General features: G+C 37.4%; 1 protein-coding gene across 1 annotated transcript in view; it reads right to left on the reverse strand.

The window, feature by feature from the left end:
• The window catches only part of TBC1D9 (TBC1 domain family member 9), a gene marked incomplete at its 5' end in the record, with an annotated part of 51,178 nt that overhangs the window by 7,084 nt on the left and 17,023 nt on the right, over positions 1–27,071 (reverse strand). Inside the window, 14 exons of the mRNA XM_080343104.1 lie at positions 2,656–2,896; positions 4,017–4,085; positions 4,203–4,301; positions 7,370–7,499; positions 8,265–8,550; positions 9,503–9,620; positions 10,350–10,564; positions 12,066–12,216; positions 12,672–12,842; positions 14,540–14,746; positions 17,485–17,692; positions 18,853–19,114; positions 20,027–20,255; positions 21,902–22,020. Of these exons, the coding sequence (XP_080199230.1) occupies positions 2,656–2,896; positions 4,017–4,085; positions 4,203–4,301; positions 7,370–7,499; positions 8,265–8,550; positions 9,503–9,620; positions 10,350–10,564; positions 12,066–12,216; positions 12,672–12,842; positions 14,540–14,746; positions 17,485–17,692; positions 18,853–19,114; positions 20,027–20,255; positions 21,902–22,020 (2,505 nt within the window). The remainder of the gene's footprint in view (positions 1–2,655; positions 2,897–4,016; positions 4,086–4,202; positions 4,302–7,369; positions 7,500–8,264; positions 8,551–9,502; positions 9,621–10,349; positions 10,565–12,065; positions 12,217–12,671; positions 12,843–14,539; positions 14,747–17,484; positions 17,693–18,852; positions 19,115–20,026; positions 20,256–21,901; positions 22,021–27,071) is intronic.

Here is a 27,071-nt window from a genome sequence, read left to right on the forward strand (position 1 = left end):
GGAATATTGCAAAAGCACGATGGGAGGCAGTGGTCCACTTGGAGTCTATGTGGAAATTTCTCTAGCTTATTGGGATTTTGAGTCAACAACTGACATGCTATAATCCAGTGTGGGATAGGGTGCAGGTGAGCTTTTTCATGGGTAAATATCTCAAACAGTTCATAAAACCAAGGCTGACAATCTTTTCTGAGCAGCACCTTCCTAGAGAAAACTAATGAAGACCACTCCTTTATATGAACTTGCAGTAACATGACATGGAGTACATGAACAGAAAAAAAATGATAGGTTGTTCCATCTTCACTTAGCTGAGGCACCTGAAGTAGGAGGTTCTTGACCTGTTTGCTACAGGAGCTACAAAAAGGAAACAGACAGTCCTGCTTGCAATTATAGTGCTCTCATATCCCAAGGATTTCGTGGTGATGCAGAAGGGCCATAAGGCCACACTGGGACACAGAACACCCTGTTTTACCTCCTCCTCTTCATGGAGCTCCTAGCAGGTGTCAGTGGTATCAGAAGGGCTCTGAGGGAGCAAATCCTTATGGCTACATGGAATAAGGCCATTGAATGGGAGACTTGGGAAAGGGAAATGCTTCGGGTGCCATGGCTGCTTCAAGCACCAACAAGCACCCTCCGAGATGGGCTTCCTCTAGGAAAGACAAACTTGACTAACCAGGGCCAGACTGTTGTATGGACACTGCTGTATGGACAGAACAAGGAGAGAGAGGATAGTGCCCACAGGTCACCTCCAGAATGTCCATCCTCTGACCGTGCTCTCCAGGACAGCCACAAGGAAAAGGTGACAGAGTCCTCTGTTGAGTAGATGCATCTTGCTCCAAAAGAAGATATTGCTCAGTTGGGAGGCTTCCCTAGCCAAGGCATGTTGTGTTTGTCAGGCAGACTGAAGCAGCTGATGTTTGTGTAAATTTTAAAAGTCCTGGGGCATGATGAAATATGATCAAACAAACCCCATGTTGTTTTTGTTGACTGTGTTGTCCTTGCTACCATTCATGCACTTCATAAACAAAAAAGGGGTTGGGGTTGGGAAAAAAGGGTTGATTAAAAAACAAAACAAAACAAAAGCTATGCCACACTGAAAAAAATGTGGTTTTGCAAAATAAGCAGTTTTGATTGTTTAGCACACTGAAGATTTTAGTTCAGTCATGTGGGCTAATAGCCACATTTATGCATTTTATATCAATTTCTGTTCACAGTGCTCAACACTGTTCCTTGTTCTGATTACTCATTACTGGTTCTAAAAAAATGCTGTCTCGACCAATAACTGTTTGATTGTTATTAAAAGAATCCTGTAAGCAGCAAGAGTAGTTAATCCATGGGTCATGTCTCAAAAGGACATTGAGTGTTACCTGACAAACAGTCCCTCAAATACAATTCAGAACAGCATCATAGGAAGGAAGCACTGTTTTTTTGGTGGTGTGAGGGGGAGGTGTGCAGTCAGGTTTGCTATTTTGCATCTGCGAGAGAATGAGTGTTACCATTGCTGTAGAGAGGTTTTAATGCAAGGCTGCGTTTGGAGCCCCAAGGCTTAAAAATACTGTTGTTATACAAAGAGTTGCTTAAAACCAGATTAGGAAACCTTTTATCTCTCAAAAAGGATCAAAATGTAAAGTTGCAGGAAACGTCAAGTTGCCATGAAATAACACACGATAGATGGTGAGATGTTGGTCACTTAAAAGGAATAATTACTGCTATACTCAAAAAAGGGGTGGCCACTTCCTGCCTCACCCTTGCTTCTCCTTTGCTCATCTTGGGGCTTGCTCATTCCCTTTGTTTTCCAGTACTGACTTTCATATCTTGAAATCTTGCTTCTTCGAGACTTGCATGGGCCATAATCTCCATCAATGGCATTCAGCCTCCCTATAGTCTTGGTTACTGATTTCAGAAGTAATACAGGCAGTACCTCTCACTGCATATACTGTGAGGCCTGATACCTTCCCTTCACACAGTGACACATGTATGTGGGGTGGCAGGAGACTTTTGAAGAGAAGCACTTGTAGTCAGAGGCAAACAAAATTAGCATCCTCACTCTTTCCCTCCCCTGCCCCTTATATGTACGTACACATTTCTCAAAAGTCTTCTTGAACAGCCAAGGGAACAAATGCTGCCTCTCTCCCCTTTTCAGAGCTGGTAGCACTGACAAAAGGTATACATTCCCAGCTTTCAGGGGAGGTTTAAAGGAGCAGGTGACAAAATGCAGTGTCACCAAAAGGTGAATGCTACAGAAGATCATAAAAAAGACTCTGCCAAAGGAAATACTTGGATTAGAAGTAATCACACCATTAAGTACACAGGTCATTTTTGTGTCAAGAGTCAGCAGTCAGGGAAATAATCATAATGGACAAGTAGTTCATGTGTGGTCCTTCTCTCACTGTGATACTCAACTGGCTAATGTAGATGCACATACAGAGATGAGCCCAAACCCCAGTGGGAACCACTGTCACAGGCATGATAAAATGAACTGAACAGTAGCACGAACAGCTCTTAAAACATAGGTGACTTTTGCAAATTGGCACACATCAAGCTCAAACTCATCAGCTGATAGTTAATATAACATCTGTGTTTCTGACAGAGTGGACCCGCTTTAGAAATAAACTGTTTTGGTCAGATTATTTTGAGAGTGCTGTGAATTCTCCATACTTAGCCCAGAGACAAATTCACGGAAGTTGATGAGCAAGTCTCCATTTTCATCAAGAAGCCTGAATAAACGTGCAGCTAATACATCTGAATGAGTTCCACATGCCCAAGGGAAGAGAAGAGCAAACATCCCCTTGAACTGCTCAAAGTCAATCCGGTACTGCTCCAGATAAGGCAGGCTGGGGTCGTGGCGGTCAATAGCATTGCTGTTTCCTCCCCAGTAGCAACTAGTCAGATGTTCTGCCTGAACAGAAGACAAGTGCTGTGAGATTGTCATCACCTCTGTGAACAACTCATCGCTATTAATGACAAAAAAATCCAAACAATTAATACACACACACTCTTAAAACAACACCAGACTAGTAGATGTATTTCTATCTACCTACCCCTTGCATTTCTGCAAGAGGCTTATCCTCTAAACTAGTGTAGAAAGGACTACTTTTTCAGTATTACTGAAGTCAGTGACAATTCTGCAGACGATTTCAGTGGAATCTCATTCAAAATTATTCAGAAGTTTAGAGAAAGAGATCTGCATAGTCATCAAACAGGGTGGACTGTCTGACTAGGTCTCACTGATGCCATGGAAGACTGAAAGAAGGCACTGCAGGATTTTGACAATTTTAAGACCTGACATTACAGATGGGAAATTCAAAGGAAAGAAATTCCTTGTGCTATACTGAAAGATTTCTGTTATAACAAAACAGAAGAAAGTATCTTCTTTCAAAGCACTGTGCATGAAGATGAACCTAAAGCATTTTAACTGCTGACCTTTAAATTTGTGGGTCTAATGGTATTGCCATACAATCAACTTACAAAGACACATCACTTTGTGACACTGAATTTCCATGTAGTAAAGTATACATTAAAGCATTAACTATGGTAAAAATAAGATATTATGATATGGAAGTATTAACTGTCCGAGATAATAGAATAAAAGTATTTCTGTGCTAAATTCCAAAACTTAGGTCAGGTAGTGACAGACATATCTAAGTTTCTAAAGACTGATCAAAAATTTCTCTATCTACACTTTTTCATTATAATAATTTTCATCTGTATACATTTCTTTTTTCTATGGACAAATAATTTAGTTACTTATTTCCTGAGCTTTAAAAATCTAATTGGGTAGGATTTTTTTTTGTATATTCAATAATACAGCAACTAATTCAAGTTTGTATTAAGATCATAGAATCATAGAATAGTTTGGGTTGGAAGGGACCTTTAAAGGACATCTAGTCCAACCCCCAGTAGTATACCTGATAGTAAGTAACTCACAGACTTAACCCAGTCTTTGGAAAATACACAGTTCGGTATCAAACATAAATGTTTGCATTTCCTGCAGGCACATGATCTTCACTTCGCTTTACCTTGAAAAGAGCATACAACTCCTCCAGCTCATCGATAGTAAAAGAAGTCTCTGTCACAATAGTTCGTACCTTGGAAACATAACATTAACAGTTATGGATTTGAATCTATGTCTCATTGAAAAGCTGATTTCATTTCAGAAATTGCCTGACCTTAATCTTTGCAAAGAACATTATTTCAATACTTACCACATTGCGCTTTGTAGTATCTTCAAGGGTTTGGATAACTTTCAGCCTTTGTTTGAATCTCATTTGTTCAATTAAATCTGCTCGGATACTTCCAAATTTCTTAAAAGAGAAAAAGGTGTACAGGATTGTCTGTGTATTAATATTTGGATTACTTAGCTTGCTTTTAATTTATTTAAGAAATTAATGTAATTATGTGATTTACCACAAATGGTACATTTAAAGAATTGCTGTTAAGGCATTAAGGTATTTTTCTAACACATGGCAAAGTTATGAAGACTTTAAGAATATATCAGTAGCTTATACTTTTCCCAATAACTTATTTTCATTTTATTTTAAAAGTCTTTATCATGCTACAAATCCTCACACTTCAAACCATAATCTCAAGTAGTTGCAAAATTCTTCCTTGGCAAATCTCCATTAATAGATTATTTCATAACTCCTCCTCTGTTACAGAGCAGACATTCAGACTAATCGGATTTCTAACAGCTGAGAGTAGAGCAGTCCTTACATCCATGAGGATCTGAAACTCAACATCAAGAATGCAACTTCCATTAGGAAGAACATGCTCTAAAGTGCCCAAGTCTTATTTCCAGAAGTTTTTTCACAATGCACCTCAGGAAGCTCCTGGACATGCTACAGAAGCATCCCAGGAGAAAACCTATTAGGAGTAATATTCCTTTATTTCATATATTGGATAATGCTTAATTCCTAGGATTTCTTTTTGTGAACTGTAAGTTTTTGACCATCAAGAAAACACTTGCAACACATACTTAGAAATGCATAGATGACCAGCAGGAACAATAATGCCAGACATCAACTATGCCACATATAAAAATAAAGGGAGTGGCAAGATACGCTTTCATATAGGATAGATTTATATTTCCAGTGCAAGTGCATCTACATAAGCAGGTCATAATTTGCTAGCACATTTTTGTGTGATCAAATTAACACTAAAGCTTGCACCTTTATTTTGTACCTTGGAAGTAAAAAGATGTTTCATGTACTTGGAATATTCTGCAAATCAAGAAGTCTTCTGAAAAAGTGGAATCTAGATAAACATCCATGAATCTCAAGCATCACAGAGGTCACAAAACCTTGAAAAGAGTGGGGTTTTTGTGGCTCTGAGTCCACATCTGTTCCAGTAATCGGGGCTTATTCTCTGCTCTGGAGACCAAATGCAATGGTCTGTTCACATCCATACAATTAAAACTCATGTAGCCTACAGAAAAGGAAGACTGCATCCAATTACCTTCTGGGAATGGTTCCTTGCCCACGTTAACTTTCAAATCATACAAGGAATTGTTGGAAGTGTGCATTGTGATTATTGTAACACCAGACACTATGGCTTCTAAACTAACTGCAAAATTGAATTAAAAGATAAGAGATTTCTAGACTGCCCATATACGCATCTGACATGACTACCTAAGAGCTGGACAGGATAGAGCGTGATGGTGAGCAGCTCTTCATAAAACAATCCAAATATTGTGCTTTTGCCAGTGCTGCTACTCCACCAAATTCTCAGACTCATTATGCTCTCATGACTAATATCACAGGACAGTCTGCAAGGGACAAGATTTCCCTCACGCTTTGGGGGTGGGGGTGTGTGTGTTTGAGGGAGGGCAAAGGCCTCCAAGAAAAAGCATTTTGATCAGCTGGAGGTCTTTCTATTGTTTTGTAAACACTAATGACTAGAAGATTAAGGATAGATGGGATAGATGGTCACCCAACAAGTTCCTTTAACAGTTTAAATTCTAAAAATAGCAACAATATGCTCACTTACTTGATATTTTGGTCTTTGTAGTCACAACAAAGCTAACACAGTGACTTCCCAGCCCTGACTGCACACAACTAATTGAGGAATGTAACAGTCATTGAATAACAGATGAAACGTTTTTTACACTGACAGTTTAATAATGTTTTTGTTTGTTTTGTTTTGTGTTTGTTTGGTTTTGTTTGTACTAAAAAAAACAAACAACTACAATGCCTCTCCTGAAACTAGTTCTCTCTTTGCAACTAGCTCCTGCTTTCCTCACACTTCCTCACTCCCCATACTATTTGTTTTGCCTAATTAGACTGGAGCACAGTTGGTTATTTATCTAGATCTAGAAGGATCTACAAGGTTCTGTGCTGCATAAGCCCCCAAAAAAAGACAGACTGGCTCTAAAAAGAGCCAGGTTATTAATCTAAAAACAGTTAAGCTGATGCAAGCTCTCTTCATGATGAGGAAATGAAAAAATACAAAGGAAACATAATTTCATGTAAACATCCTTCTCTTCACTATAACATTCTGTGAAGAAGAACTACACATCTAACTTGATTCAGTTCGCTATTCAGTGTAGAATATACTAAGTTCTACCTACTTCCTTCTTAAATGGATTTAATGCAATCAGAGCAAGGAGGTTCTAGGGACTTAGGAAGTGCCTCTGAAACAGTTGTCATGTTGCTGGTACATCTTGAGCTAAAAATACTAATTTACCCTGCATGACAATGGAAGGAAAAAAAAAGGAAGTTAAGGAGAGTAATTTTTTAAAGTTATTATTTAATTTTTATTAAAAAATAGTATTTCACTGTAATCATCAGGGACATTTTAACTGAAGGCTTATTTTTAAATTTAAGGACAATTAAACACTTTTTTTTCAGGCTTTGTCCTGTGCTTTACAGACATTAGTTATTTCCAGCTCCTTTCACGCGCAATGTATTTAGCTTTGGTGATATACAGAAGCTAGTGGCTCATGGTCAAAATCCGTACTTGCTAAAAAAAAAAGGCAAAAGAAATTAAGTTCAACTGATAATAAAGTGGTGTTCTGAAATCATATAGATTTCACTGATATTTCAGTTTGGAAAAGCATGTAAAAGCTTAGATGAGAATTAACCTTTTTTGAGTTACAACTTCAACCTTTTGCATGTAAATCACTTTTTTGTTGTGATCTGTTCTCCTTTGATGCTGCAGGTTTCTATACAAAACAGCTCCAATTAAAAGCTTTGGTTAAAAGAAAAATGAAGACTAAACCACTCCCCTGACCCATTTCAGACTGAGACAAGTCTGTATTTGTATTTCTTTAATGTTCTTTCAGTTCCAAGCAAAGCCAAACTACAGAGCATCAAATCCCTCTGTAAAGCAGAACTAGTGCGGGTTGGCAAGTTGCTGTTAAGAAATCCTGTCCTACCTCATAAGAAGACCTGATGAGTCTGAAGATATCCACCTCAGGATAAGGCTCTACATCATCACTGAGCAGCGAGTGAAGATGAGGAATGGGTGGAAGAGTGCTGTCCTTATTAGTTACACTGTCCAAGTATCTGATGGGCAAAAAAAGACAGAATTTAGAAGTCCCAAGATTCATTTGTACGACCTCCCTTCTGAGGGTTAATAGAACAAGGATTGCATGTATATGATTAAATGTAAAAATTATCACAGAATCATAGGATAGTTTGGGTTGGAAGAGACCTTTAAAAGTCATCTAGTCCAACCCCCCTGCAATGAGCAGGTTGCTTAGCACACCATCCAGCCTGGCCTTGAATGTCTCCAGGGATGGGGTATCTACTACCTCCCTGGGTAACCTGTTCCAGTGTTTTACAACCCTCATTGTAAAAAAAATTCTTCCTAATGACTCAACTTTGTTTGTTTATTAACCTCCTTTTTCACTAAAATCTATTAATTCAAAAGCTTAATTCTTCTAAGTTCTGTTTAGTCCATTCTCAAAACAACTTCCCTTGAGACCAATGCTTTTTCTTAACAGCATTTAAAAGGCAGCAGGCAAAAGGTGAAATAAAACCTCCCATGTAATCAACTAAAATATTAAACCAAAATAAGTTTCTATAACGAGGTTTGGGAAGCTTATTTAAGTGTCATGAAAGAAGAATTTATATATTTTTGTTCATTTAATATTACTTTAAGATAATATGAGAGTACTTTATATGGGTGAAAACGGACCGTAAGTATGTAAAAGATTTACATATATTGTACTGGTTTAAATTGAGTATTTTAACATAGTAGAACATAAATCAGGAAAGGAAGCAAAAAGATAAATAAAATGAAGAAGCTTTATTTTCTGTAATAAATACCTTCCCAAGACTGTCATGGCTTCTCCATCATCTTTACAGTTAAGCAGCTTGTCTACATTAGCATCGAGGACAGCAAGTGCTAATTGAAATATCACCTTGATTCCTTCACAGAAGAAACAATCCACAACCACCACTGCACTTTCAAATGGCATTACACTGAGGAAAAGAGTGAGGAACCAGGACAGTGAAATGGTGGATATTACACCCAAGTCCTGCATGCAGTCATAAAGCTGTGGAACATAGTCACGTGCCAACTCTTCAAAGACACCCTGGTCCACCAATGCTCCTGTTGAAAATAAATAAGTGGGATGTTCATTAATTTGGGAGCAATCGACCACATCACCATATAGGGGAGAAAAACATACATATCCCTTATATATAATACAAAACCTAAGAATATTCTACATGATGTTTACCAACGTTTTCTCACTTTTAGATAAATTGCAGATTCTATTCCACTACTGAGCTGTACATACAAATTGAACTGTAATAAGGGTTGTAGGCTTATTTTGTTTGTTTTATTTATATGCTTCATAAAAGCTAACAAAGGGTCCATTTGGTCTAGCACCTACAGAAGCTACGTGATGGCCTAGTACTTACCATTATCAACACAGTAATACTTCTCATCATCAGCTATTGGAGGAGGCCAGGGTGACTGCAGGTTTGGATTTATTTTAAGAGACCCTTGTGTTACACATATCCATACTATAACACCAGTGTTTTAAGCCGACCAGGAAGAAAAAATTTCTAAGGCTAAACCAGTCCCTCAGGTACTTGTGAGCTAAAGTAAAGAGTTCCCATGACAAACTGAAGAGCTATTCACTTCCATATACACAAGGAAACCGTCCTCTGACAACAATAGCTTTCTGATATTGTCGCTCTCTCAAATTAGAGGTGAACAGGTACAAAGACTTCTACTGCAAATTGCCAAAGCTCCTGTTTCCATCTTACCTTAATTAACTAACTGGATCACCTCAAATTCAAATTTTAGCCTTTCAGCTATTTTCTATGCACTTTGATTAAGCCCACTTTAGAATGTCACTTAATCCTAAGTAAGTGAAAAAACATTAACTGCCACAGTATCCCTATGCTCTACAGCAAGTTGTCTTGCCACAAGCATTCACAGTTGTATACAAGCCACACATAAATCTACACATATGCCTGTTTCAAGACAAATAATACCAATTATTTCAGTTAATTATTTTACTGTCATTTTAGAAAATTTCCCCATAACATACCAACAACTCTTGTGTTGTAGTAGTCAGGTAGCATACGTTCACACAGAGCCACCAGCAGCCAGAAAGCTTCCTCCTCTTTTGCATAAAGGAGGAGTACCGAAGTGACAATATTCATAGCCTAAAATAAACAGAAATATAAATAGCTATACCTGCTTGTTCAATATGTACCACAGTAATTGGGCAGATAAGTGGCTACTATAGTTAAGAAGTTAGATAAATCTCCCCCAGAAACTGAAGCGACCTGAATCACAGGCATAATAACTCCAAAACCAGGCACCAGTGTTAACTCTACTTGTACATGGTTGTGATGCACAGTGACAAGATGTCTTCTAGGGTGCTTTTTTTATTTGTTTTCAGTTTTGTTTTGGATAATTGAATGGCACCATTGGAAAAAAGTAAAGGAGGTGTTGGAGGGTTATTACAACTAATATATTGAATAGTAGATAAAAAATGAAGGCTGAACAATTAAAGTTTTCTGTTTAAAAGGGAAGAATCTTTCTTGAGGGTTCACCTGTCAGTTTCTGTTGACGCACTTCAGGACAGGTCTGTCATCACAATCTGTCCCATCTCTATATTTATGGGCAGAAAATATGTTTACAGAAAACTATGCACATCTCAGCATACACTGCTAATACTTCTGTTAGAGCAGGTCCTTATGTCAAATCCCTCTGACTTCAGCATTCATTACTGTAATTCTGCAGCATCGAGGCTTCACCTCACAGTGTTGTACATGTATCAGTGTACTTTACATGGCCAAATACTCAAGTGTACATGGCTGAAAAAATAGGAATATAAGGAAAGAACTGGAATTCCAGAAACTGAAAGAGTAACAGGGTATTTCAATTACCTGACAATATCCTATATTTGGATTTCTAAAAGCATAAGCTGTCAAGACTCTCCTTAGAGCAGCAATACCCATCTCATTCTGGAACGCAGGGTGTTCAGGCAGCGAGCGGTGCAGATCCCTCTCTATCTCTTCTGTAGCAAGGTTATACTTCCCCATCGATTTCTCCACTAGGTCTTCATAATAGCCAGGATGAGTGGCCATTTCATTAATGGCTCCTGGGAGTGGGAGAAGAGTATTAAAACCAGAAGAAAAAAGCAAGGCTTAGCAGATACAGTTTTCCAACATGAAGATCATCTACTACTTTCATCTTGAATGTCACCAACAAAAACTTTGAAAGCAAATAAAAAAAAAGGATAATTCTTAGGTGATTGAGGCATCACCCTTTCTTGTCTTCTCTTCCAGATGCATTTTATAATGAGGTTTAAAAACAAACAAACAAAAAAGAGACGACAAAGCCTGTCTTTCTTTCAGCCAGGATGAAACAGGAGGCGCAAAGAACAAACTAGCTGTGCTGTCACATGGTATCATGAGCTCTCTCTGCAACTGGCTGTGGGTTTGATTACCCTAAATAACTCAAAACATGCCTCTGAGAAAGCTACTTGCCCTGAGGAAAGAGTAGATTACGCCTGGTTGCAGAAAGTATGATAGCCAAAAGGAAGAGATAGGAACTCCTGAGCTCTGCTCCTGCTTCTGAAATGACTCTTGCCATCTAGGGCAGGGCACTTAGCCGCTCCTAGGGGTATTACTGCATGCTCACAGGGTTGCTGTGAGATTTCGCTGCTGACTCTAAAACTTCCCTGGAAATGAAAATCTCTAATTATATATACACCATGAAAATTGTTCCAAATTAGCTATTAATCATACACAGATTTATGCATTCCTGTATATATTTTCTGAAAACATGTGTTTAATGCCCAGCAGCAAAGAGATGATGTACAAGATTAAGCACTATTAGGGAAGAAACAGAAAACAAACCAGAAAGGTTATCATATTAAGACCCTGGTGTGCTCATATCCTAAACGGCATGGGTAGCCATGGCAACTATCTCAGGAAGGGGCAGAGCTAGACAAGGCATACAGTAAGTGAAAAATTATGAAGAAAGCCAGAGGTAGGGACTAATTTCCATATAACTAGTAATAAAACAAATAAAATTCTTCAGCTTTGAAAAAAAAGGCCCCAGTGGACAGAGATCTAAAGAATACTTGATGGAACAGAAGATGGGGAGAAATATTTTCTCACCATTTTTCAAATACTGGAGGCACCTAATAAAATGATATAGTAACTTGCTTTTATTATTAAAAAACAAAATCTACAGCGGTTCCATGCAACATGCATAAACTTTGGAATTCTTTTCAATAACTCACTGTGAAGACCAAAAAATTAACTGGATTCAGAAACGACTAAAGAAACGGGAAGTAGGCCTGCTGGTGGTTGTTGAACATTTAGAAGCCCCTAGACTGCTGCCTTCTGGTAACAGAGTGCGCATTCTGCTTTTTTACATTATTGCCTAATTACGTGAGCCTGTTTGAGAAAGGGTATTTACTGGTCTAAATAGAACTCTTGTCTAAACAAGTCTGGCGCCTACCAACAATCACAGCCTTACTGGCTCCAAATATTTTTGGATGCTTATTATCTGCACCTTTAAACATCTTTGAAATCCTTTCTTCCCTCATGCTTTTGTTTATATCCCACAGTCATGTTCAAATGAATACCTACCTGAAAACAGTAGCCAAAGTTCCCCTCTCATGCCTTCTGGAATGCCCTTCAGCACAAGGTCTCTGGTTTTCTCTGTACGATACATACAGACTCCTTGGCCATATTCAGCAAAGTGAATCTTCCAGGCCTGTTCCTTCAAAAACTCCTTAGCCTAAAAGCAAAGAAAGGCAGGCATAGAGATGCAGCTTCTCTCTCTAACACTCTGCCCCACTGAAATACTAAGTGCTAAAAAGCCTATAATATTCTAACTTTGCAAAGGAGTAGGAAATAACTTGGCTATAGTTCAATTATCTCCTTAATGGGCTGCCTCCTCCCATTTTTTAGCTTCTATCCCAGTGGACCTTGCTGTTAAAAGAATATAATTGAAACAGTTGTACTTAAGAGCAGGCATACAACCTCTCCTAGATTTACATTCCACTTCACTTTTTAATGTAGTGAAGTTGTATTGACAAAAAGCATGTTGAACACTTTATTTCTGTGAAAAATAGTGCCTCTTAACTCTCTGTGGCAGGACAAAACTCTCCTGGGTCCGAAACATGTATTTTAAAGAAAACATTATTTAAGAGTTTTTTTCAGTCAGGTACAGCACCCCAAGGTGTATTTTACCAGCTTGGGGTTGAACTCCTCAGGTGACCTCCGCCGATACATTGTCATTAAAGCTTGAGTTGCTGTTGGAATGCCATTGTCATTGAGATTGAACTGCCGCTCTCCCTCCGACTCAGAGCTGAGGCTTTTATGAGGGCTGGCAGAAATTATACTACTTGATCTTGTAAACACCTGTGGAAAGCAGTCACAAGCAATACAGACATGGGGCTGAGTCAGAGTCTTGACTTTTTACTTCATTTCATTTCAAAATTTATACAAGCCAACAGCTGACACAAACTGAGCAAATTAAATCACCCAGGTACATTCACAAAGTGAGTATGTGACAGCAGAAATTAAATCAATATAGAATAATGAAACTGTTTCCACTTTTTCACTCCCCTGCCCAAGAAAAGTAATCAATGCTATAATTGGAAGTGCTAAGGTAGTGTTAACTTTAAACAGCCCTGGGCAATTAAACCAGCTCACTTGGTCTCCTGTTAACATCCTTGACTTTCCAGAACGTATGATTTCTATATGACATATATTTACATGTGTGCGTGTACAGATACACACCACTCTTGTTTATATATCTAGATATGTTTATACAGACCTACAGAAAATAAATCCTTTTGTTCTACAGAAAATTCAACAGTCAGATTGTGATTTGGAAGAAAAATGTTTTGAAGAAACAGGATTTTCTGACTTCTCAAACAGCTTCGAAAATTTATCACAGTAAGATCTCATACAGCAATTCACACCAAATCCTGAAACTGAAATTAGTAGTCACACATGTCTACATTTGTAGTCATATTACCATATGTAAAAATAATGCTTACAATTATTAATTTGCTCTTACTTATTTGCTTACTTATTAATTTGCTTACTTATCTTAGAATAAGTATATCCATTTAGGGCAAAAGGCAAGACTAAGTTTCAGCATTATACCTTTATGCATATGTGCTCTGGCATACAACTACAAAAACATACTGATTGTACATCAACCATCAAAGTAAAAAACCTGATTTTTAAGATTTACATGTCAAACAGGGTAGGGCTACTCAGTACAATACTAAACTATGGCTTAGTACAGACCTGGAATGCGAGATCTGCCTACATAAAACCAAAATTACACACCACAAAAGCCTTTTCGACTTTGAGATCTGAACTGCTAAACTGATCTGATGAGGTTGTGATACGAAGCACCTAAATTTCACACATAAAACCTAGAAATTCAGCAGAAGCCTTGATATTCAAGGTGCTGGAGAATACTCTATCTAATCATATCTTTTAAGAACCATTTACTTTGTGTAGGTAAATAGGAAGGCAGTCAGAATAGGGCTATTTGATGTCTAGGGCAGGAGAATTTTTTGTTGGTTCAAATGTTCCAAAGTTCACTAGCAGAGCGCATGCAAACTTGCTCAGCTCACATGTCTTTTCTGAAGAATCAAAGGATCAGATTTAGCAGTTAGTCTTGAATAAAAAGTGTTTCATATTAACTAATAATTTCTTCAAATTATTAAAATTCCACAATTATATTTTGACTTGGACAAGTCATAGATATTAAACAGTACTATTCAATTAACCAGTTAGTTAACTATGACACTTTCCAACAAGATACACTGTAATTTCAGCATGTGGCAGCATGAGTTAAGAATAGCTCTTCCACACCAGTGGTGTTTTCTCTCAGGTCTAACATGAAAAAAAAAATCCTAAGCACAACATTTAACTATTCAGCTTAAGAAAGCTAAAGAAATTAACACAAAAGAGGTAACATTTCTGTGTGCAAATGTTTAGCTTTACAAAAACTAAAAGGTTTTTCCTGGCTTCCCTCTTCCCCCACCAGTTAAAATCCCCTTCTTTGAGTAAACCTTTCACATTCCTCCACATACCTCATCATCTGAGCTGATATAGCTTCCAGAAATATTTTTTTCCAGGTATATTCTTGAAGTGGTTTGTTGCAGGAAGTCTGAGATCCTCTGTACAAGAAAGTCTCTATCTTTCAAGTTGGCAAAGAGGAATGTCATTCTGTTTTTCGTGCTGATGGATAATGGGCTAGGCAACACACTGGAGCTGTCTGCCTTTTCCACTATTGTCACCTGGGGAGAAAGAGTAGCTACAGCTTAATATATTTAATTATTGAAGTTGCTTGGCCTAAGAAACCATCCTAGTACAATAAACCCCTGTCCTTCTTCCCTTATACTGAATCACCATGAACATTCCTCTGCTGGAAACCAAGATTTGGATACACAGACTTAAAGTCTGAAAGATTATTTCGGTACACTCCCTCAAACATCTGGCTTCATTACACTCTCCAGCTAAACTCCTTTGTGCTGCTTAGTTTATTTTCCTCAAGCTTTATTTTAGAAGAATCAGTACAACAAAACTTCTTCTGTGGGATGCAGATCTATGGGCTTTTTTGCAAGACCTCTCAATTCTACCTCCTGTTCCCCAGCACCAGCATGGGCTCAATCAGAGACTTTTCCTTACTTTTTATTGCCAATATATCAGAATAAACCATTTTTTTTTTTTAATAACACTCTTGTTCTACTATATTATAGCCACATACTAACAACTGTTATTGCCATTTTATTTTCACAGTAAACAGAAAGCTGCAACCAAGGGAAACTAACCCCATGGCTTTCCTTACACAGGTAAACACCTGATCCTGTGACATGGAGATTTGTTTGGACTTCAATAGTGAAATAGTCACTCACCTAACTGAACTCCAACCTGCAAGCCGTACTCACACCACAGTCTACTGAGTACAGGGCACTGGTTCCCTGAGCTTTTGCTCAAGCATGTTAACGCAAAGAAATCTCAGGTGTAAGTCATACACTGTGGATTAATTACATAATATAACATCCACATGTTCTAAGCACTACCAATTATTAGCCTGGAAAACAAATAAACTAATCAATTAACTTTGTGCAGTGCACACATTGAACAAAACGCAAAGCATAATTGCACGTACTTTTAATCACTGCTTTTAAGACTTCAAACAATTTTCTAGGTAATGAAAACAGTCTTACTGCCTCCAGAATAGAAAAAGACACTTTTTTTTTTTAAATAGAGAACAATGCTAAGATACTAGTGTTACAATATTAATATTTCTCTAGCTAAACGTCTAAGAGAACCATTTTTCAAACATTTTCTTCAAAGATGTATTTAAACACTGCAATGTACAACTCAGGTGCTAAATCACTTCTCTATGCTTCCAACTTCCTTTTATTTCTCTGTTAACTACAAATCTATTAGCTCTTCATTAACTGTAAGGAGCTTCACTAACAGCATACTCAAATTAGCTAAAAAGTGTTTTCATGTTATTTTTCTGTACCACTTAAAAACTGTGTGAGTGTAACCAGCACAAAAGAAAGACACAACAGAAAGGCAAAAAAGTTCTAGTGGTATAGGACAGACATTATAGCAAGCATGCTCTGCCACAATGAGAACCAATATACACTGATTTCCTATGCAGGCAGAGGCACACACATATCTGAAGTTCCAATCTTGGAGACTGCACCTACTGGGTGCAGTGACCAGCACAGTCAGCCACTGAAAATCATCTTTTCCGATCACCGTTTCTGAATCAATGCTTTGTTATTGCCTCTCTGTCAGAACATCTCCAGGATATCACAGAATACCGGAGTCAGGTTAGGCTGTGAGCCAAATCTTTAATTAAACAGAAAGCTTCCCTTTAATTATTAAGAGTACTGATCAGTCATTCTGAGGGCTGGTGCTACATAGCATGTTACTGTTCTCCTCTTCTGCTTGCTGGTGCCAAGACTTTACCTGTTCACAAAAAATTACCTATTCCTTCAACTATTTCCTTCTTTTAAAGCTTTAGAGCTGCTTTGAATCCCATGCTGCTGCAGCTGTGGTTATCAAAAGCAGCTGCTGAATTTGTATCCAGGAAAAGAGGTCCTCTTAAAGCAGACTCTGTTCTCCTCCACCACTACAACTGGAGGACTGTTGTTCTCTTGGAGTTCCAGACAAACAGTGCAACCACAATCGAATATCTCTTCTCAAATAGCCAAAGTCATTGCAACACACCATGGAAAAGCTGTACTTCAAGGTTTCCAAACAAACACTATTTGCTTGTACTCTTAAAGATTGGTGGGGAAAAATAGTGCCTTGAAATGGTTCTTCAGACAAGGCAAACTGGTTACATCAGCTTTGCTACTATTTCCAAGACTTTACACATTTTTCCATCAACCCACAAATTGAGTCAATCGTAAAAAAACCTCCATAACATAATTTTTTCATTACATCAAACTTAAATTCTTTTTACTGAGCATCTGCTTTAAGCAACCAGCATTAAAAAGGGAACCACACAAACTTGTAAAATGTTGACAAATATATTCCATATACAGAATTAAATGACTGCAAGTCTGTGTGAAGAGACAATTAAAATCTTTATGGTTATGAATCTGTTTACCTCTGACAAAAGCAAACCTTATCTGACAGATTCTTTAACAGAAGTTCCACTCATCAATCTAGGAAGTTTTACTGTCTGTCTGTCCCTGTGAGGCACAAAAAAATGTACCATGGGGCTGTAAATTAGAATATAAATTATGGAAGAGGAAGGACTCTCAAAGGTTGTAAAGAATGACAGGGAAAACTATCTGTGAATTTTAGTAGTAGGAACTTAGAACTATAATACATAGTCATTAAATATTGCTTAGAACACATCAGAATATAGTATGATCACAAGAGATTAAATGGACGAAAAGAGGTTTTTTCTGATAATGAAAAAAACATTAAAAGCTAGGATGCAATTTCCAATAGGATATTGCTTTATTATTTGCCCTACCAATTTACATGTACAAGTATTTACCTCTCGAAGAGGGATAATAAGGCTGCACAAGTTCTCTTCTTTACTAGTAAAGCAAATGTAGTTTGTAGACACAAACATCTGACCCAAAATATGCATTTTGTTGAATGGAGTCCACAGAGTACAGTCTGTGTGCCCATCTAATTTCTCATCCTTGGGCAGTCGGAACAATGCACGGTATCTCTCACTCTTTGCTCTGGCATCGAGATCCCTAAAGGAAAGAAAAAAGAGTAACCCACAGATAAATGTTTCTTGTTTTAAGAAATACGTAATAAACTTCAAGATACATGTTATACAAATCATTGCAGGTTACCTGCAACATACAACTCAGTTAAGTACTGAGTGTACAGTGAAACAGTGGAAACATTTTGCATATAAGGGATGAATAGTCTTAGCCTGTAAGATTCTAAAACTACAAGAAAAAAACCAAAACTCTGCTACAAATGACTTTGATACATTGTCCCCTCTGAGAAGTCAGGACCAGATTGGACGATCTTTTCACATTCAGCCCTACTTTCTAAAATATCCAGAGAGTCCATTAATTATTAAATAACATATGAGCTCATAAGATAATAGACCAAAAATGGTTTTTTTAATGCTTATTTATTAACATGATGGAATTCTTACAAACTAGAGTTTGTTAATAATTTCAAGACTTAGCCTTGATAACACATTCAGTGCAAAATGCTGAATAGTTAGAAAGACAAACATAAATGATATAATGTATGCCAGATGGCACTAAGTAATGCAAAATAGAAACAAGCACTGGCTACAACTCTGTATGGTTAATTAACATCACATATAAAATAATGAAAAAATAAACACGAAACTATCAAATTGCAGTACAATATTTATACAAGAAGCATAAATATCTTCCAGACTACTTTTCATCCCTTAGAATTTTATGTCATTTTTTAATCTCTGCTACCTAAAATAAGTTCTAGACAGAATTCATCATCTAGAGTAATTTTTCAATTCCAGTTATAGGACCAAGTATGAATGTTAGGCAAATTTCTTAACACTGAAATTGCTTTATTACATTTCCCTGGTAACATAAAAGAGCCTTACAACAGATAGCTAACACAGCCAGTGTCAAGAGATACGTTAAAGAGCTTCTGAACAAAAGAGAACTTGACTCAAATATGTTTCTTATGTTTTTGCAAAATGTTCATATTCACGTTTTCCCTTTCGTGTTTCAAAAGGAGTCCATGTAATTATATCCAAATAATTACTCACATTTTGCCACTGCTGCAATCAATCATTCCTTTTGGAGTAGCACTAAATGGCAGCAACATTAGAAAACTTTTGGACAAAATGCTGCAAGTAGAAAGCCTGAGGAGAAACAAATGACTGAGAGCCAGTGCTACCTACCGTTTCAGTGCAGATACTTTTTTTGGGGATTTCTTTTTCAGTTTGGGTAATGACCTGTCTTGTTCAAATCCTTCATTATCCAAAAGCTGCCGCATAGCTATATTGGCAAGCTGTTCCATTAGTTTAAATGTCTCACTGATATTAAGGAATACTGAGAAGAAATGTTCACTTGACCTTGTGCTCACTTTGATCATGTCAGGAAAGAGCAGTGTAGCATTCTTCTCAAGTTGAGTGATATCAACCCAGCGAATAACTAACTTTGCTGAACAGAAACAAACAGAAAAAAAAAGATTCAGTGCAAAAAAAAAATAGCACATTCAAAAGCATTTATCTTCCTCTTCCTATAAAACGTATTCAGCAGAAAATTTACTGAATCTTGAAAAGTTGGGAGGGTAGCATAAATAAACCAAACTTGTACAAACAAATTATGATCACCTGACAAACAAGCAGATAAAAGAGTTTAAATATGATTTATTTCTGTACAGAACATCACGTGTAAGTGCTACAAAGCTAGGTAGGCTAACGTAATTTATCACTGTCAAGCACTTGCTCAAGAGTCTGATGTCCCCTTTTCCTGTGGAAGCAGAGAAAGAGACTGAACACATCAGACATGCTTTAATTATTTTTATACATTAAAAAGTTTTCTTCCAATACTGCTACAGGTATTATCCTTAAAAAACAGACTAAATCTACATTTATTAAAAAAAAAAAAATCCAGTCATTCACTAGCGTATGTCTACACAGCTAAACAGAGAGACCGGGAAATGATCAATTGCCCATAACCAGCTACTGCAGATGCAATTACATTCACACTGCTTAGAATTAACTCCCCTTAGAGCAAACTGGTTGCATCCACACTATGTAGGTCTTGATCCTGCGTCTCATCCAAGACTGATGTGATCGCATTCCTATTCCATTTTGGGCACAGTCCCTGCAGTGAACCACGCCTCTAAATGACACCCAGGTACTGTTTTACAGAGAACTACTTTGAGAAATACAAAACAAACAAGGGAGTGAGTGCACAGTTCAGCAGCATGATAATTGCTCCCCACTCCTCTTCCCTTGAGCAGTGTCTTCGCACCCCCAGCAGTTCAGCAGGTGAAGAGTAATAAACTACAGAAGATTTCCTAACAATTCTGAGATGCACAGACCACCATTCCACTGTAAAACATACCTTCCCTGCCCATGAGGAAAGAATAAAAGCAAAGGTGATTAATGCTGAGATACACCCAGCCCTGACGGGGAACCTTCCCCTTCCAGTAACTGCAGGAGTAATAGTTCACTAATTTCTCTTCTTCCGGCATCCCAAAGAGCTTATGAAACTTCACTATGGCTTCCTTAAATTTTTCTGTATCATCATCCTCCTTGATGCCATTGATTTTGTTGTATTCAGCGATGATGCCCTAGTAGGGAGTGAAAGAAGTAGACAGCATGTTAGTTGCCATGGGGTATCAGATCCTCACCACCATTGCTGTCTGGGCCAGAGGGTACGACAGTTACTGCAACGTCAAGAAACTATTTTGCTTATCCCTTATTCTTCTGCTCATTCTTTTATTTTTACAGTCATTTACTTTATTCAAGGCTGTCTTTCTGATGACCTTGCTCCCTATCATGCCTACGTCAATAGTAACCAAACACCAACCACTTGCCAGTACCCTATTTTAAAACTAACCAGCCTATCTCAAATACTCTAGCAACTCTGTAAAGCATCTATTACTTGCAAAATTTTCTACTTCCACATGCTCCCTGAAGAGACAGGGATAGGATTTCACCAGAAACTTTTATTCTAATAAAAAGGGAAAAAGTCAGAGGAAAAAAGGATTTGTTATTTATCAAGGAAAATATCAAACAACTTTTATGACCCCTCCTAGTGGACCTTGAGCAGAACAGAAGAGCAAAAGAATATTTTCTATTAGATCAACTGGCAGGATGGAAAAATCATTCATTCTTTTAGGTGCAGAAGACCTTCATCAAATTTGAAGTGGCAAGAGTCTGGTGAAAAGCTGCTTTTTGATACCTCAAAGACTACAGTTGCCTCTGTTCTACACTGAAGTTCTGGTCCACTCACTTATTTTCATGGTCTCTTTCACAAATCTTCTCTATTCCCTTCTATTTTCAAGTTACAAAAAGGAGAGTTACTTCTTGCCTTCAAATTGCTCCATTTACATGGAAAGCAGAGTATAAAACAGCAAACCATCATTCACATTTAATATATGTCTAAGTCTAAAAGCTAACAATTTCCTTAAAGGATTATATTTCACAAGACAGATGTCTTCTCACAGAATGTTTCCATGATAATCTATAGCCCTCATATCTGATCCACTAGTACAACACAGACAGCTAGGGGATTCCTAAGACACTCAACTTACTACATGAAATATGAAGAGGAATGAGACAAAGCCAATGTTTAGAATACACATCAAGTACAGTCATTTTGGTTACAATCAATCTTTTATCAAAGTATTTATTTTTAGATCATTCTTTGTGTGAATAAAGTACTTTTAACCAATGTAGCTACTATCTCTCCTATAAGGAGAAAAAAAAATTCTGGTAAAACAAACAAACCAATCAACAAACAAGCAAAACCCAAACCCAACCAACTAGCAACCTCTAACACCCACACAAAGTGTAAACACCAATACTACCAGATTTAACCACTCAAAAGAGCATAAGGAGACATTATACAACAAGTGCATGAAAAAAAAAATAAAAAAAAATAAAAAAAATCAAAATTTTGCACTAAAACAGCAGCTAGAAAGAAAACTTTCAAAGTTTAAGAAAAGCAACAGTGCATCTAATTTTTGAACATACAATATTTGAAGCTGTACCTATATATACATTTATATTTTAACCATACTGCTGTAGTTATGTCTGCCAATCCCAGTTTCCCTAACTTTAACACACATGTTGCTGCTTAGAATCTGGTTTCCTTTCAAAAAGGTGAAGCAGCCTGAGAACTACTAGGTGAAATTTGTCTAGCATTCACATCACTTTTTCTTCCACAGTCATATTTATCATTAAGAACGTTTATAACAATATACTTAACTACCTGTATTTTTCCTCTGACAAATGTATTTATGTCATTCTCATTTTCAAAGATTGAAAGAGTTTGCAACAAATTCTGTTCAAGCCATTCCCAGTGTTCAGTGATCTCCTTCCTTGAGCAACCTGTATATAAAAAAAGACCCCCAAAAGTCACAAAACAAATAATTCACCAATGTCAATGTCCTCTTAATCATAAAAGACTCTAACAAAATTCACCAGTAACTGGAGATGCAAATATTTCACCAGATATTGTGTCCCTGGAAATTCCATATTTTTTTCCCATTGTCTATAATTTCATAATAAATAGGTAGCAATCTTTAAGTAGCTACTTGTGTCCGTATAATGAGCAAAACCCCCTTACATTTAGAATTCTAACCACAATAATGATACTGAGCTGCCCAATGTCACATTAAAGAGTTAGTAAAGGTATTACCTGCATCTGTTAGGAACTGACAAAAAACCCCAACAGTTGTATATTCTACCATTGGTACATAATTCTTCATCAAATATAAATTATGAAACAGTGATAAAATTGCAAAAGTTGAAAAGGATAATTTTCCTGACAAGTCTATTACAATGTCTCTCCATCAAAAGAATGATGCTGAAAGACTCTAAGAAAGTTGTATCTTCTTTTTGAGGGGGGCAGGGTTGTCAGAAGTGGTTTACTTTTAATGATGAAAGAATAAACAAAATTTCAGTGACCCAGGTTTGCTTAGGAGACCAAAAGGGGTCAAGTGAGATATCTTTGATACTGAGGAATCAGAATACATGTAGTCTGTAAAGCAGTAGAGAACCAGGATGAAAAATCTTCTTGTATGAACTGGAGTTTATATATGCATTTTTTTGTTTCTATTTTAATTGAGATGGATTGTAATAAATGTCATTTTCATTTTAATGCCCTGTTCTCAATATCTTGCAGGATAAAGTCGTTGGCACTCTTCAGAGCCTCTGTGCCCATCCTGAAAGAAGAAAAAAAATCCAAGCACTCACAAAAAACTGTTCCTGCCCAAAATGATTTTGAGGGAATTATGTCAAAACTGTGACATTTAGATAAGTATTTTCCTGAAAACAAACACTGCATTTTCACATAGGAACATCTGTACCTGAAACCTGATTAGAAGTATCTCAATCCAGGTAGGAAATAGCATCAATAGTAAGTAATCTTTTGGTTCAAATCACAGATTTAGTTAATTTTACTCAGAACTAGCTAGTAAATGTATCTACCTGCAAATGCCTACAGAACCCAACAAAGCAAAGCTGCTCATGCGAAGCAGCCATTAGAAAAGAGGTTAAATTACAACACGCTGTTGCTAATAAGGTCTTCAGCTTCACTATAGGCACAAACTGTCACGTGTCTGCACATAAGCGTTTCCACGGTTTGTAGAAGAACTCAATGCAACCATCTGGAATACATACCAAACAATTGCTTTTCTTGTTGTTCACCAACAAAGGATGGGGAAAAAATATTCTTTCTACACAATACAATGAGAGCTTTACACAAGCCCAATGAAAGCAACAGAATGCAACATTCTGTGCGACTTCCAGGGGAATTTCACAATTCTGTTTGTGTGGATATATAAACCATGTTGCAGAATAGCCTGCATACATAACCAATAGTTGAGAACCACAAGTGATCACCACTGCTATTTCTCCTCAAAACTACTGGATGCAACCAGACCTTTCTGGAACTCAGGAGGTGGTCTGAAGACCAATTTATTTCTTTTTGGTTTTTACACTGTTGTAAAAAGCAACGATGAAATATGTGAGCTATGTATATAAAACTACACAGTCATCAGAACAATGGCTCAACTCTTGAAGAGCTGTGACAAGCAGTGCAGACAAACTATAATAATGAACTATTTCTTAAAGCTATTTCTTGCTTGTGGTTCATAATTTATTTTTAATCGTTTGTCATGAAACAGCTTTGGTTGATTATCATCAATCTGGAACATCCCATCTCATTGTTTCCATTGCTTTGTGTCTCCACTGTCTCACTGTTTACTCTCCCAGACAGTCTCATCTACAGCAGATCATGTAATCAGGCCAAAACCCACACCCCAGTTCTCATTAGTTTATCATCACAGTCCAGATTTTTCACTTTGCTTTGTTCACTCAAAATTAAGAAACATGTTTGCAGAGATGTTTTAAACTACAGGTCTATTTTAACTCTGCTACTAGCAAGTCTTTGACAACCTTAGTGTATTAGACGCATTTACCATTTTGCCACTATTGGCCTTTTAGGTAAATTAAGCAATATAACTCCCAGGGAAGGGAAAGAACATTTAACAGTGAAATCATTCCATTTTGGAACACAGAGCTTTCAAGACTAGTAGGAAATAAAAGGAAAAATAGCTACAATGCATACAGTAGGCTGCTAATCACTCCTCCTCCTCCTCTAAATGGTGTGCTCCATGGCCAAAATGGTGTGATGCTGGCCAGCAACCCTGGTAGACTGAGCTATTCTCAATCTTCAGGGAGGAAACTGATCAACGTATTAAACAGACATCGGAGAACTAAGGGCATTCTAGACCAGAAGAGCTGGAGGAAGGATGCATGGTGCTGGAAAGAGGATGAGAAGGGGCAATCGCCTGGCAGGTTGGGATGGAGTAACAGCATAAGTGACATGGGATCTTCTGGGTGTCAGGTTAGGTTTCTAGCATCTGGTTTGGTTTGTCTAAGGTAAGAGCCCAAGGTACAGAGGAAATGCGAGAGAGTTCAGGACTGAGAAGAAAATTTACAAATCATACAAATATGCTTTCAAACACACTCAGAAGCATAACATCAGCATTACTTCAGTCAGTGACTGAAGAATAGGAATGACTTATCAGACAGCTGATAAGGCTGTCATGTCCGGTCTTCTCTCCCAAGTAGATACCCACCCAGGGTGCTTATTAGTCAACCTGAACTGCTGCCCTTAACAGAATGCACTGCAGGAGACACTGTAACACTTAAGGGAACCTAAAATTGCTCTTACCAGTAAGGGCAGATTCAGGAGTGAAGTGGCAGAACCCTCAATTTGTGCAGAGAGCGGGAAGAAAATAGTTACAGTTGGTAAACTCATCAGCACTCTAACTAAAACTTGTAGCTTTGTCAACCAAAGCACATGGGCTTTTCTGAAAACACAGAAAAGTATGCTTTTTCCACAGCATCTAATAAGATTTCAAGATTGGTGCTTTAAAATAATGCATAATTTATTTTTTTTCCCATGTGAAATACACATTTAGAAACTTCTATGGAAATACATATAACCAGTGCTAGCACAAAAAAAATTACAGTAATGATTCTATATCTGAAAAACACACATAGTAAGACTAACTGATTTTATAGGTGAGGAAGGATCTAAAAAAAGCTGTTCATTTCCAGACAAAGTTTACATTTACCATTGTTTTTCCCCCCTAAATTAAGCACTCGCAGATTGGGGGCAATATTGACATGGGACACAGAAAGGTTATTAAAATATGCAAGGCTGATAATATACAACATTTTGGATTTCTAGACCATTACAAAATTAACACACTTAAAACTGTTTTTGAAAAGTTACCAGTAACATCTTTTCAGTATAGTTCAATAGACATAACTATAACGTGTGACGCATTCAGCACAACACTGCACTGGAGAAAAGTGCTGTTAACAAGCCTCCTTAACTGAGCTAAAAAGCCTCAAATCTACCAGCTAACATTCTCATACAGCCTAAGTCAGTAGAGTTAATACCTAAGAAACTTCACATTCAAAATGAATTATAACAAACCTGGGGTCTAAACATAACTTAAATAGTCATTTTAGAGCAAACAAAACACCCTGGATTATTTTTTTACCCTTGAATAGTCTTGTACAGAACAAGACCAAATGTCAAGCAGCATGAATGAACCAGGAAACAATCACATTTGTTCCAGTCATTCTGTGTAGCTACTTTCTGAAGATGGAGATTATTGCTTTATGGAAGGCAGAGGAGAATATGGCAAATTTCTGTAAAAATAAGGAGATTACAAGTACCAAATAACCAGCGACCCACCCCTAGGGAACATGGATGGACAGCTGTATAATGCAGGACAAATCAACTTGCATAGCTAAATGCAGCAAAAGCCCTTAGGAACCTGTATAATGGTACCAACACTTGATCAGTTCAGCAGGAATTGCTTTAGTTGCAAGTTCATCAAATAGCCACAGTGCAGAGCCTTAGGCAACAATGGGCTGCTCAGCTTCAGGGTTGCGTAGATAACTAATTTGTTCCCTGTAAGATTTTACCTCCCTGGAAGAGCCACACTATTCCCCCTAGGAGACAAGACTAAGCCAGCACAGTCTTATAATTTAACAAAAGTAACTAAGCCAATCAACCAGCTAGATATTAGAAGACTAAAAATTAAAGAAACACTCCTCAAAATGGAAACACAGATACGTACATTAACTACCTTGTTAGCTATTTTGGTCAGAGTTAACATTGATAATTGAAGAGTATGGTCACTGAAACTAACTTAAATGTAACAGAATACTGTATTTCTACATAAAACCTGCAAATTGGTCAAACTGAAAACTGGTCAAATAAGAGGAGCAAAATCCTCACAGTTCAGCAGCAGCACAAATTCCTACATGTATGGTACCTTTGCTTCTTCTGGGGCCATAACTCATCTGTCCTCAATTCTGTGCCCCTGGTTATCTGAGAACACAGGTTGTAGGCATAAAATTATAGGAACTATCTATAGATGTCATGTAAAAAACCTGCCAATGCATTTAAAGAAAAGTCACATGGCCTATTTCCAAAGTCTGAAAAATTCATGACTGAATGTGTGCCTTTGAAGAAACAATATTTTGACAAGAGTTTTGTGATACATTATTTTCTTTGGAAAGCTGTCTGGAAACAACAAGAAAATCTGTGCCCTCAGTTGCTCCCTTTCAAGTTAATGTGAGAGAAGTCCTTACTAATTGCTACACACTGACGCTTGGGTGAAGAAGGGATTGCATGTGCATTTGCAACTACCTCTATGCATAAATAGTGTAAATAATCACACTGGCAAGTACTTTTACCCATCTTTTTCATTATTTGAGATCCACAGAAAGCTGACATGCAAGGTCTCATTACTTACGGTCACAGCAGAGTAGCTGACAGTACCCAGCAAGCAGTTAAATGAAGATTTGCAAATGATCCTCATAATATTGACAATTTCATTAACATCTGT

Source organism: Nesoenas mayeri (genome assembly GCF_963082525.1).
Source record: "Nesoenas mayeri genome assembly, chromosome: 4".
Lineage (NCBI taxonomy): Eukaryota > Metazoa > Chordata > Aves > Columbiformes > Columbidae > Nesoenas > Nesoenas mayeri.